The sequence below is a fragment of the Otolemur garnettii genome, unplaced genomic scaffold, assembly GCF_000181295.1.
Source record: "Otolemur garnettii isolate 467f Iridium unplaced genomic scaffold, OtoGar3 scaffold00151, whole genome shotgun sequence".
NCBI lineage: Eukaryota > Metazoa > Chordata > Mammalia > Primates > Galagidae > Otolemur > Otolemur garnettii.
Window position 1 is genome coordinate 1,953,208 of NW_003852546.1, and position 13,839 is coordinate 1,967,046.

The 13,839-nt window shown below is 50.7% G+C and overlaps 1 protein-coding gene across 2 annotated transcripts; it reads right to left on the bottom strand.

Moving 5' to 3' along the window:
* Positions 1–677: 677 nt before the first annotated feature.
* Positions 678–9,833, bottom strand: CES4A (carboxylesterase 4A). 2 transcript variants are annotated; one of them, XM_023518891.1, is made up of 13 exons: positions 9,742–9,833; positions 8,628–8,769; positions 8,413–8,546; positions 7,966–8,119; positions 6,466–6,570; positions 6,264–6,368; positions 6,068–6,112; positions 5,586–5,726; positions 4,900–4,977; positions 4,378–4,531; positions 3,306–3,437; positions 3,027–3,099; positions 1,336–1,504 (listed from the first exon to the last, which is right to left on the bottom strand). In XM_023518891.1, exons 1-13 carry the CDS (start codon positions 9,789–9,791, stop codon positions 1,336–1,338), a joined length of 1,482 nt encoding a protein of 493 aa, XP_023374659.1. In that variant the 5' UTR covers positions 9,792–9,833. The 2 variants fall into 2 exon arrangements, with proteins under 2 accessions (XP_023374660.1, XP_023374659.1); XM_023518892.1 differs by lacking the exon at positions 4,900–4,977 and having other exon boundaries at positions 678–1,504.
* Between the last annotated feature and the right edge of the window lie 4,006 nt (positions 9,834–13,839).

The following is a 13,839-nucleotide window of genomic DNA, read 5'->3' on the forward strand; positions in this document are numbered from 1 at the left end:
TTTGCCCATGGACTAAACCATGGACAATGAGCAAGGGGTGACTGTTCTGATGTCCTGACGCATGCACTTGAGACTGTGAAGAAAAAAGCCATGTATTTTGTAGCCCAGGCAACTTTGCTGCAGCACCCCTGAGAGTAGCATAGCAGATGCAGCTGAGGAAGGAGCAGGCAGCAACGCTCCCCTCCTCCAAGGACTCAAATCAGACACCATTCATTTCCCCTATCCATTTTCTAGGCAGAGAAATTCAGGTCAAGCCAACACATCTTTATTGAGGGCCATCCCTGTGTGCAGATTTTGAAGGGGCCCTGGGGGAGACAAGTGTGGGTAGGGGAGAAGATCTCAAGCTATCAAAGCTTTGCTCCATGTCACAAATACCCTGCCCAAAGCCTCACAGGCTAATATGAACAGGCACAAGATTGAGCAGGATGGAAGGTAAATGACAAGCTGGGTGCAGTTGAGAGGGCCAGACCAGCGCCATTTTGTTGTTTACTGCCTCAGTTCTGTTCCTCATTTTGAGCCCCCGCCGCCATCTTAGATAATAAGCTTCAGCTTCCCCAAAACCCTGGCCTTTCCCCGAAATCAAACCTCCCAGCCAGCCAATCAGAAGTGTACCCCAGCCCTCTTGTTCCATACCACCCCAAGCCCCCTCCCTCACCTCAGTTAGGAAATCCCCCACCCCTCATACCTATACCAATCCAGAGCCTCCCGTACTTCCCCAAACCCTGACCACCAGTCATCCATACTTTCCCATACCCCAACCGCCAATCAAAAATGTACCCCACCCTTCTTCACCCTTCTTGCTTTCTGTACCCTATAAAACTTTCCAACGCCCTAGGCTCGGGGCCTTCCTTGGTATGTTTGCCAAGAGAGGGTCTGAATTCGAGTTTGCCAAATAAAGCTTGCCTCTTGCTTTTACATCGGAGTGTGTCTCGGTTCATCCCTTCGTGGGCTCAGGGACTCAGGGAAATTCTGGGTACAACACAGTGATGGGCAGTGGTGGTCTGAGTGGATTTCCCAAAAGAAGGGAATGCAAGTAGATCTTGAAGGATAGGAGGAGGGAGAGGAGGGGTTGCCTTGAGGCTGGGGAGCTGGGCATCATGCGGTGGTGAAAGGGTCTGGCCTAATCTAATGTAGATAATGAACTGGGGCATCATGTGATGTCAGGCTGCAGAGGGGGCCAGAGCTCCCAACAGGCTGCTAAGGCTCCAGCTCTGGTGGGGAGGCAGTAGGGAGCACCTGAAGGTCCTAGATTGGGGTGGGCAGGATTCTTGTCCCGGATGTGTCTATGGCCCATCTCCCCAAGGTCTGGATGGGATAAACCCTACATAGGCACCCTCAGAATTGCCTCTGTTCCTCAGGTCTTTGAGGCTGATGCAGCCTTGTCCAAAAAGCCATCTTCTTCTCCTTGAGCTTCACACCCACTCTTGTAGTAAAATCCAGCTGCAGGTACTTTTCATCTTTGTCATAGCGTGGCCAGTAGGGAAGCTTCCCACCATTGGGATTCCTGCCCAGGAGGAGGAAGGAGAAAGGATTATTCATGTTTCTCTTCATCTTGCCTCCTAATCGCATCCTTTCCTCATCTACTTTCCCCTTGGGAGCTGGGATCTAAGAGGACTTTACACATAAATGACATTTATCATTTTATTTTATTTTTATTCTTTTTTTTTTTTTTTGAGAGAGAGAGTGTCTCACTATGTTACCCTCAGTAGAGTGCTGTAATATCACAGCTCACAACAACCTCAAACTCTTGGGCTTAAGCTATTCTCTTGCCTCAGCCTCCCAAGTGCTGGGACTACAGGCACCCGCCACAATGCCCAGCTATTTTTTGGTTGTAGTTGTCATTGTTGTTTGGCAGACCCAGGCTGGGTTTGAACTTGCCAGCTCCAGTGTATGTGGCTGGCGCCCTAGCCACTGAGCTGTAGGCGCCGAGCCTACCATTTTATTTTCGAGACAAATTCTTGCTGTGTTGCCAAGGCTGGAGTGTAGTAGCGTGATCATAGCTCACTGTGAATTTGAACTCCTGGGTTCAAGCAATCCTCTGGCCTTGGCCTACAGAGCAGCTAGGCTACAGCACGTACCACCACACCTGGCTATTTTAATTTGTTGTAGGGACAAGGTCTTGCTATGTTGCCCAGGGTGGCCTTGAACACCTGGCCTCAAGCTATCCTCTTGCCTCAGTTTCCCAAAATGCTGGGATTACAGGCATGAGCTACTGCACCTAGCCACGGAGATGATATTTAGTCAGAACTTTAAGTAGGAAAGTGTGTGTGTGGCGAGGGGAGGCTTCTACACAGAGGGAACAGTATAGGTCATGTTTAGAGTTATGAAAGATCAAGGCTTTTGGAAAAAGCACAGTTAAAAATGTAGTGTGTGTGAAGGGGATGGATGTGGAAGGGGAAGACACAGGAAAGATTCTGAAAGGCCTTTCAAACCAGGTTAAGGGTCTGGTTTTTATTCTGGAGTCAGAGAGAAGCCATGAAAGGTTTGAAGGAGGTGAGTGATACGATTAGATGTGATTTCAAAAAGACCCCTCTAAGGAGAATGGCTAGGAGAGAAGGCAGTCATAGGAAAATGGAAGGCTAGTCAAAGCTCAGCTTAGATGTTGCCTCCACCAGGAAGCCTCCCCTGCCCACCAGGCTGAGACAGATACCTCTTTTTGCTCTCAGAGTGCCTTGTGCTCCCCTAGTACAGCTCTTAGTATGCCAATCTGGGGGAGCTACTGGAGGATGGTGCCCATGTCTATAATAGCCTTGAATCCCAGTACCCAGTTCCAGGGCTGGAATGAGAGATAACAGCGGGGAATGGCTGTTGAATGCTTGAGTGGATGAAGAGTGTGTATCATGGACAGTGAGGGATACATTCTAGAGAAATTTAGGAATCTGGTGACTGGCTGGGGAAAGGTGGGGGAGAAGGGACACTCTGGTCAGGCTGACTGGGCAGTTCCTGTGGGACATTCAGGGACTAAAGTAGGCAGCCATTGGGTCTAGCACTGGGCAGAAAGACATGTGTCATGGGGTCAGACTCACCCTGTTCGGGCAAAGTTGGCCCAATATTTCATCATCTGGAGACTAAGCGCCTTTTCTTCACCTGCAGAAGGGCCTAGGGGTAGAATGGGATATGATATTTGGGACAGCGTGGGGAGTGCTGACATCCCACCCTGCTCCGTTGCCACTTCTTCTATGGCAGAAGACTTTTGTTTGAGAGAGCATCCCAGACAATGGCTAGCCAGACAATGGCAAGGTGGGTCTGCATACAAAAGTGGGAGACTGGACACCCAGTGGGGATTTCAGGTGGGACTTTAGCACCTTTGGAGAAGGGGCTCCCGAAGATGAAGTGAATCTCGTCCCCATGGTCTGCCCCGTCAGTGCGGGGTTTAACAATTATGCCACTAGGAGTGTGGCGCTCAAACTCATACAGGTAGACAGGGAGGCCAGCATCTGTGAAGAGGGAAACTGAGGAAGGCTGCAGGAAAGGCTTCAGCCTGGGCTTCCCTCCCACCCCATGCATCCCACCTACCTGCATCAAGCAAGAGAAAACCCTTTGGCGTCAGAATCAAGGGAGCAAATTTGAATATTGTCTGTACTACTCATTAGCTTTGTGACCTCCAGCAAATCACTCAACTTCTCTGAGCTGTAATTCCTCATCTGCAGACTGAGGATGCTAAAACCTAATTCATGGGATTGTGGCAAGGATAATGGTAGCCTTCTTTTCCCTATTCTGAACCTTCCTTACTTGGCCTGGCATTGAAGGGTCTTTAGTGTCTGCCCTTTCCAGTCCTACCTTTGACCTCTCACCCACGTGTTCCCCAATCCCCAATTAGCCTGGGGACGACTTCCAAGGTGCCTCTAAGCCAAGAAGCCTTCCCTGACCACTCCTCTGGGATGGCTTAAGTCCTGCCCTTGTCACTAAGGAATGGCCCTTCTTTTTTTTTTTTTTTTTTTTTTGAGACAGAGCCTCAAGCTGTACCCCTGGGTAGAGTGCCGTGGCATTACAGCTCACAGCAACCTCCAACTCCTGGGCTCAAGCGAGTCTCCTGCCTCCGCCTCCCAAGTAGCTGGGACCACAGGCGCCCGCCACAACGCCCGGCTATTTTTTGGTTGCAGCCGTCATTGTTGTTTGGCGGGTCTGGGCTGGGGATTCGAACCCGCCACCTTAGGTGTACGTGGCTGGCGCCTTAGCCGGTTGAGCTATAGGCGCCGAGCCAGGAATGGCCCTTCTTACAGTTGACAGCTTGCTGCCTCCTCTGTGGTGTCTTGAAATCTTACACTAGGCCAGAATTGCAGACAGAGTAGGTGAACAGTTGGTAAGCCCAGCTGGTAGGTAACATAGCTGGAGAGTGGATCAGGCTAGTGTAGGCACTTTTGGGGACCCACATACCCCGGTGGTAGCGGGCAGTCTGCAGTGTGGTGTACACAAAGGAGGCATCTTCAGCTATGTCCATCAAGTGGTTTTGGAACATCTTCCAGTCATGCTCATTGATGTCACCCAGGTACTCCTCCATCACAAGTGGTACCTGCTCCTTGGTGATATTCTGAGTGGGAAGGCCATACTCACCCTAAACTGTGGGTGCCAGCTGGGCTAGAGGTGGGCCCATCAGTGACTTACACCCAGGTTCAATCCCTTAGGACATTTTACCTGGAGGAGGGGGAAAGGGGAGCTTTCTAGGAAAGATCTCCCTCTCTGCTGATTCTTATACCTGATTTTACTACAATTGCTTCCCATGACTCTGAGGGATGCCTGGGGGACCTTGCCCATCAACAGCCATCTGATCCCAGGCCAAACCCCAGGCCCTCTAAGAAAGACCCCTACCTTGGTGGAAGCCCCTTGCAAAGAATAGCTACTAGTAAAAAAGGAGTCAGCCCTGTTAAAACTGAGTACCCTTATCACCTCAGCCCTTACCAACAGGGTGATGATACTCCAGAGTATCTTGACCATGGCTTTTTTCGGTTTATGCTGGTTTAGCGGGAACTTCATGATCTGTTTGCAAGGACCCAGATATGGGTCAGGCCTGAGCATCTAGAGCAGCGCGGTTCTCAACCTGTGGGTCGCAACCCACAGGAACTGTATTAAAGGACCACAGCATTAGGAATGTTGAGAACCACTGATCTAGAGGGACTCTGGCCAGAGCTACACCAGGTCCTAAGTGTCTTACCTATGCAGAGCTTACAGCCCAGGGAGGGCTAATGACTCCATCCTGCCCTTTTGCTCTGATCCTGTCCATCACTACCACCTGGGCCAGAGCTGAAGTGGGGCTGGGGCTAGGGTTGGGGTGGTGGGGTCCATTCTGAGCTGGGGCATCTACCTGGATCCAAGGGAAGGCCCCATGATTTGCAGTTGGCTGGAGGCTTGGGAATGGATGTCATAAACCATCTAAACTATGAGCTGAGAATTTGGGGCTCCCAAACCTCCAAGAGGCCATAATCCTCTCCTCCTCCCTTCCATCATTCCTGGTCAGTTTTCACTACAGGAGGCTCCCAAACACAAGGGCATCCCCAGAAGGGCTATTGATATCTGACCTGGTGCCCAGCACTGCCCAAGGGGAAGCCTTGGCTACCTCCACTATAGTGAGCATCCCTCCTACTCACATAAGGCAAGAGCCAATTGAACTCCAGGTTGTTGACACCCAGAAGGTAGGGTACAGGTGAAACTTGTCCCCGAGTCAGGAGCACCACAGGGTCATCTGGGAACACGACACCGTCCACCACAGGGGTCATGAACCATGTAATCTACAAAGCAAGGGGGCATTTCCAGCTAGTCCTCCCATATATCCTCCCGGGTTTTCTGTGACCTTGGGTGCCCAGCTCAGCAGGTCCCCCTCCAGAGCCCAGGAGTTTGAAGCTAAGGTGGGAGGATTACTTGAGCCCAAAAGTTCCAGGTTACAATGAGTTATGATCATGCCCCACTGCACTCCAGCCTGGGCAACAGAGCAAGACTCTGTCAAGAAAAAGAAAAGAAAGAAAGAAAAAAAAAGGAAAGAAAGAAAGAAGGAAGGAAGAAGGAGGGAGGGAAGAAAGGAAGAAAAAAAGGGAAAAAAGAAAACTTGAATTGTAGAATGTGGCCTGCTTACATCTTGAGGGTCTTCCTGGGAGTTCTGGTGCAGGTGGAAGAATCTCTATAGGAGAGGAGGAGATTAGAGTTACAGAAGTGTCCCCAAGGTGCTCCTGAGACAGGGTCTCTGGGGAAGTAGCTGGGTATGGCTGGGTACCAGGAGAGGAAGGTGGCCAGCAGGCAGCCAATTCAGGCAGCTGGAATGCTCTACTTACCATCTTCTTGGACACATGCATAACCTTGGCCCCTGAGAGTGCCCTCAGGCACTCTACCAGAATCTGTGTGTTATTATGATCACAGCCAGCTAGGTGGGCAACCTTCTGTAGAGAGAAGGGGTGGGGGTGGAGCTTGGGAGTGCTTTCATCCTGCCCCTCCTGCTGAGCCCTCCCTCCTTGCTGGGGGAAGAGAGGCACCCACCTTGGCCACTTTCAGTGGGTCAGGTGTGATGAAGAATTTGAGTATTGCAGTGCCACTCTGGGAAATGGCCCTATGGAAGAGACCTCTGGCAAGGGGTGACATTATCTATAAAGGTAGAGAATGAGGTACCCATGATATGCCCATGTAGGGCCATTTGGGCCATCATTGGGTAGCCAGAGGGAACCCAGGGAGGGCAAGCAGCTGGGAGGGAGTCAGGAGTCCTAGGTTGCTATTCTAGACCTAGAGCCAGTGCCTTTCTGCCTCTGGTCTGTGCTGTGGGCATTGCGATAAAGCCCAAACCCCTCTGGGCTTCCAGAAGGGATTTGAGGTTGTGGGAGAGGATCTTCTGGTATAGAGAAGAGGTCTCTCTGCTTTGGGGCTAGAAAAGAGAGGCTAGTGGGAAGAATCCTAGCCCCAGTTACCTGTGTGACAGCTCTCAGGCTCTTTCAATTGCCCAAGTTTGAGGAAGAAGTACATCCTGTGCCTCCCATTCTGCCCCTTGGTTACATCAGACTTTATGTGCCCTAAATCTGCTCCATCCCATCCCATCTGGGTGGCATCCTGTACCCCACACCATCCACCCAACACTAGGGGCCTTCCCTATCTCCTCTATCCATCCCCAGACCCCACCTGCCTCAATCCTGTGCATCTGGCCTCCTGTATCACTCTGAGCTATGCTGTTTATCATTCTTTCTGCCTCTGCTTTAGAACCAGCTCCCTTGAGATAATACCTACCCCTACTCAGTTGGTTTGTAAGTCTCTACTCCTGCTTCCTACCCGCCCAGTCCCATGCAGCGGAGTAAGCCATTTATCTAAATATAAATCTGATCTTAAACTCTTTCCATGTTTTCCAATACAGTTTGAATACAGTTGCTTCACTTTTCCATGCCTGTTTCTTCATCTGGAGAATGGGAATGAAAACACTACTTTTCTTTTTGGACTGCTGAGGGATTAAATGAATGAATATCCACAAGGTACATAGAAGAGGGTCTGCCACACAGAAATTTCTCAGGCGTTGAGTATTATTATTACTGTGGCCAGCAAGGCCCCATGTCATGTGTTCATTTCCCAGCCATTTGGCCCTCACAGGGTACCTTACCTTACACCCACATTCCAGGAACATTCCAGGTCAGTAGTGACCCACTAGAGGCAAGGCCCTGTCTCCAACTCAGGCCCCCTGACTCCAGCCTCACCTGGTCTGTGGGCCCAGCCCTGCACAAGGGGCAGATGGCAGACTCTGTTCATGGGCTAGAGCTCTGGGGGAAGGTGAGAGGTGCTGATTACCCCAAGTCTCAGCATTGCCCTTCTGGGGGTTTGATTTTCCCATAAGTGCAGACACCTTAGGCTGTGAGAGGTGGTTTTATCAGGGTTTGAGGGCATGTCTGTAACAGACATGTTCATGTACACGCATATCTGCACAGTTGTCTGTGCAGTGAAGGAAACACTTGTGTGAACATACTGGCCTCCACCGCGCAGGGTCCCTCCGGGCATTGAACTCACCAGTCCTGAGACGCACATGGCCCCGGATGACTGGCCGAAAAGGGTCACAGAACTGGGGTCTCCACCGAAGGCCAATATGTTGTCCTGCACCCAGCGCAGAGCCGCTACCTGGTCCAGCAGCGCCCAGTTCCCGCGGGCGTGGCTGTCGCCCGTGCTGGGTGGGCAGGGATCATGGTCAGGGTCCTAGGCTTCGACAGTGGAGGTGCATAGGATTCCCACCCGCCTACCTCGCCCCTCGGAGACCCAGTCCTGCGACCACACCCCCTTCCTCAGAGATAGGCCGGTCCCTTTGAGACCAGAGGGAGCGCCCGCCCCTTCCACTGAGCATCAGGACCCGCCCCTGCCACACTAGGCAAGCGGGCCCTTCCCCGTAAGCCACGCCCTTTCCTTCCACCCAGTCCCGGCTTCCTCCGCCCAGAGCCCGAGTCCCCAGGAGGCCCCGCCCACCTCAGGAAGCCCAGGATGCCGAGCCTGTGCTGCAGGAACACCAGCACCACTTGCTCGCGGGCGGCGAACTCGGAGCCCTCGTACGTAGAAGCGGAGCCCACGAGGAAGGCGCCTCCCGGGAACCATACCATCACCTGGGCGAGGAAGGCTATGGCCTGAGTGGGGCGGTGGGGTGGCAGAGTGGGAGGGAGAGTAGTTGAAGATCGATTACTCACCGGCATCGGAGGGTCCCCTTGCGCTCGTGCTGGCGCATACACGTTCACATATAGACAGTCCTCACTGAAGCGCAGCCACTTATAATGTTTCCGCGTGTTAAAGTACATGGAGGTTATCTGCCCCCAGGACTCCTGAAGACACCTGCAGGCGAGATGTTGAGGCCGCTGCAAAGGCGGCAGCAATGGGGAGAATGGTTTCAACCCAGGTTCTGCAGTAAAGTCTAGGCAGCCTCTGTGCGGGCAAGTGTGCGTGTGTCAGTGTCCAAGAGGTCGACACTAGCCTTAGGGTGTAGGATGGGGAAGCAGGTTACCTTCCCTAAAAACCTTCCCTCTGCCTTGCGCCTCACCCTAGGGGTCTGCCCTGGGAAACAGTCCCTGCTCCTGTTTAAGACACTGTCGGTGCTTGCTGTCAAGGCAGATCTCCCTGTCTTTCATGCCCTTCCCCCTGACCCCCACCATTCAGTCACCCTTCTGCCTCGGGCTCTAGAATATGGCCCCTTTCCTCCCGCCCCAGGACTGCTGCCCTATTAAGGCCATCACCATCTCTGTTCTGGATAGTGCTCCAACCTCTTCACATTCCTTTCCCAGTATGCCCTCCACACTCTGGCTGACCATGTCACTCCCCTTCCTAAAACAGCCCCTAATATGTACAGTTATGAGGGATCAATAAGAACAAACTATATATATTTTTGAGACAGTCTCACTTTGTTGCCCTCAGTAGAGTGCTGTCATGTCACAGCTCACAGCAACCTCAAACTCTTGGGCTTAAGCAATTCTCTTGCCTCAGCCTCTGAAGTAGCTAGGACTACAGGTGCCCACCACAGTGCCTGGCTATTTTTGTTGTTTTTGTTGCTGCAGTTGTCATTGTTGTTTAGCTGGCCCAGGCCAGTTTCGAACCCACGAGCCTCAGCTGGTATCATAACCACTGTGCTACTGGCGCCAAACCACAAGCAATACTTTTTTTAAAAGCCTTTCCTGGCTCCCAACTGCTCTCAGGATAAAGCCCAGACTCACCCACACTGACCCAGACCCTCCTTTCATCCAGTCATCTTCCCAGCCACCCTTTGCTCCAAATACATATGGTCCCTTATCTCCCACCTCCAGGCCCCTGTACCTCTGTCTTCTCTGCCCAATGCCTTCTGGTTTGCCCAGCAAACTCCTCATGTTTAAGGCCTAGCTCAAGGAGTACCTTCTGTGCTGCTCACTTCCCTTTCTATGCTCCCAAAGCTCTATCCACTGTTGACTTTAATACTGGTTGGCATTATTTCAATCGGTTGTTTTTCTCCCCAAGAGAACACACAGTCCCTGAGGGCAGGGATGGAGGTGGACTCATCTGAGTCCTGGCCTGGGCCCAAGACCGTACTGTGTGGACATTTGGGGTATTTATGGAGCATGGGCTGTTCTGCCACCTCACCTTTTCTCCCTACTGGCCCCACCTCTAGGGTGACTATTCTCATAACAGTTGATTGGGTTCAGGGAACTTGTCTGCCCATTCCTCTGCTCCCTTCTCCTCTTGTCCTAGCCTGTTCCAGAGCATCACCAGCTCACTCTCTACAGTCCTTCCAACAGCACTTCAACACACCTTGATTCAAATTTTCTGTCTCCCATCCACATTCCCAGCAACTATCTTATCTCTCTTTCCCTGGGGTGAAACTTTTTGGGGTATGTGTATGAAACTTTTTAACAGATTATCTTTCCCTCCACCCCCACCCAGCCTCTCCAAAGTCACCGGCAGGCAGTTCATCTCAATCTTTGCAGATTGTTTTTGTCTTTCTTGCTTGACTTCTTGGCAGCAGCTAACATTGATATTAAGGCACTGCCCAATAAACCCACCTAGCATTTTACCAAGAAAGCCAGAACTGGAGTTATGAATAGCTGAGGCTTCTGTTCCTATCCCACCACCAAAGCCCTTCCTGCCATGGTGACCAATGACCTCTACCTTGCTAAGTTTCTGTCATCATCTTACTTGCCCTAGCAGCCCCTGACATTGACTATGTCCCCCCTCTCCAACAGCTTTCTTTCAAAGGCTCCTGTAATGCCCTGTTTTCCTGATTTTCCTGCCACCTCATCAGTGGCTCCTCCTTCTCTCCCAGGCCTCATTGTGAGAGTACCCAGGCCTCCACCCTCTTCTGACCATTCTCTCTGCCAAGGTGTTCTCATCCAGGCCCCGGGTTTCACACCAGCAACACACCATTGACCAATGTGCTTCCAGTCCCCACCTATCCAACCTCTCCACATGGATGTCTGTCAGCACATCAAACTTAACATACCCCAAAATGAACCCTTCTTTTTTTTGCAGTTTTTGGTGGGGGTCGTATTTGAACCCACCACCTCCAGTATATGGGGCTAGCACTCTACTCCTTGAGCCATAGGTGCCACCCCAAACGAACCCTTTTTTTGCCCAAACCTGCTCTTCCCTAGTCTTCCCATTTCAATAAATAATACCCTATTCCCTTCTCTGCTCTGGCTAAAAACTAGTCATTATCCATGATTCCTCTTCTTCTCTGTGGCTCAAATTCAATTCTACCTTCAAAATAAATTTAGAGTTTCTGAGACAGAGTCTCACTCTGTCACCCAGGGTAGAATACCCTAGCATCATCACAGCTCACAGCAACCTCAGTCTCTTGGGTTCAAGCAATCTTCTTGCCTCAGCCTCCTGAGTAGCTGAGACTATAGGCAAGTGCCACTATGCCCAGCTAGTTTTTCTATTTTTGGTAGAGATGGGGTCTTACGCTTGCTCATGCTGGTCTCAAACTCCTGAGCTCAAGCAATCCACATGCCTCAGCCTCCCAGAGTGCTAGGATTACAGGTATGAACCACTGCACCCAGCCAAATTTATAGTCTTATCACGTTCTACCACCTCCAGTGTAACTATCCTGGTGGAAACTACCTTCTCTGCAACAGCCTCCTCTCTCGCTGCTCCCTCCTTAACCACCACCCCAGAGAGGTTGTCTGAACAAACCACAGATTCCTACACTTAACACTCTGTGTTCTGAACAGCCATTGTTCTGGCAACTTATGGCCCATGTTGTAACAATTGACAGTGACACCCTAACTTCCAAACTCCGGATTTCCATGGTTGTAACAATGCCATCTCATGTTCTGTCTTTTGATCCTTGAGATTCTAAATAATAGTCATAGAATGTTCAGAATGCCTGGGGTTCTCTCAGTGACAACCTGTGTTCTAGCAATTAACACCCTGGTATTCTAGTAACAGTCAGTTATGTTCTAAAAGTGGACAACCTATTCTTAACCACTAGGCACCCAGGGTGGTAGTTGTGGTTTTTTTTTTGTTTGTTTGGTTTTTTTTTTGAGACAGAGCCTCAAGCTATCCCCCTGGGTAGAATGCCATGGCATCACAGCTCACAGCAACCTCCAACTCCTGGGCTCAAGCGAGTCTCCTGCCTCCGCCTCCCAAGTAGCTGGGAACACAGGCGCCCGCCACAATGCCCGGCTATTTTTTGGTTGCAGCCATCATTGTTGTTTGGTGGGCCCGGGCTGGGGATTTGAACCCGCCACCTTAGGTGTATGTGGCTGGCGCCTTAGCCGCTTGAGCCACAGGTGCCGAGCCGTAGTTGTGGTTTTTATATCAGCTGACACCCAAATTCTCAAGTAACACTTTTCTAAACCCAGTTTTAACCAACTAATACTGAATATTGTTAATGATTGCCACAGAATGTTCTGGGCAGTGGATTACTAAAAAAATCTGAATAAATAGAAAATACACTTGTTCTGGGTAAACTGCCAAGGCTGGTGCTTCAAAAGGGAGTCATTGTCCCAGTTGTGCTGGTGTGACTCAAGGCTTAAGCCTGGCTGGGGTGGTGTCAAAACCCTGAGACTTTACAACTGAGACCGAGTTGGTGCTTTCTCCAGGTGGCAGTCCCTCTGCAGGGAGGGGCTGGTGGTGCCATAGGACTCACCAGAAAGAGGGAAGAGCTCAGGGCTCACTGTGTGTGGGTGTGTATGGGGGTGTGTGTGTGGTGAGTGAGCCCTGCTCCTCAGACATATTTAGGAGAACTCAACTCCCCAGCAAGTCCTAGGGCACAGTATGACCACATCCCCCTTGTCTGGAGCTCTCCTGTGAGAAACCAAGAACAGCATTGTCAATACCTTAAACACTACCTAGACCAATCAGCCCATTATACAGGTTTGGAAACTGAGGTCCCAAATGGGCCCCAGACCTGCCTGTAGTCACACTATAAGTTCTCAGTGTTGTTCAAAGCCCCACCCAGAGGCAGACACGGGTTCACCACCCTCCTCAGGGTCCTTCCAGCTGACAGTCTGGCTCTTACGCAGGTGGGTAGGTGGTGGCATCTCTGATTCCACTCCAGGGCTCCAGGGGTTCTGGGGGAGCAAACCTGCGGGCACCCAGAGGAGGTTTCGAGAAGGGGACTCCAAGGAATACTTGGATGGATGTCTTCCCCACGTGCATCTGTTTTCCTTGGAGAATCCCGTATTTGGTGACCACTAGAGGGTTTTTGGCATTCAAGGCACCTGAGAAGAGAAGGGAGAAAGTCGCCCCAGTTTAGCGACTAAAGAACTCCACCATAGGTGGGACCCTGGCAACACTTGCCATAAGGACAATTAATCATAACAATTGTGCATTTGTCCAGTTTTTCTTGTGTTTTTCTCAGAATTTTTCTCTCATCATTTGATTTAAGATTTCAAAGCCATGTTGAAATCTTAAATCGATAACATAAAAGTTCACGTCTATTAAATGTGCTATTTCTCTGTGTCATTTAATGTCAAGAAATGTGTCATTTATTTTGATTTCTGTTTGTCTGCTATTAATATGGCTGCACTTCTTTTTTTGTTGCTAACATTTGCCTGGCATAGTTCTGGGAAGAAATCACATACATATATGCATTTTCATTCTTGCTCATGTATGCAATAATACTCACATATACATGCAAATTTATACATACATAGGGATACATGAACACAGCTCATCTGTAAAGAAATATGCAGGCCCAGTGGCTCATGTCTGTAACCAATTCCAGCACTCACTCTGGGAGGCCGAGGTGGGTGGATTGCCTGTGCTCACCAGTTTGAGACCAGCCTGAGCCAGAGCCAGACCTGGTCTCTAAAAACAGCTGGGGGTGGTGCTCGTAGCTCAGTGGGTAGGGCGCCGGACACATACACCAAAGCTGGTGGGTTTGAACTGGCCAGGGCCTGCGAAACAACGATGACAACTGCAACGAAAATATAGCCG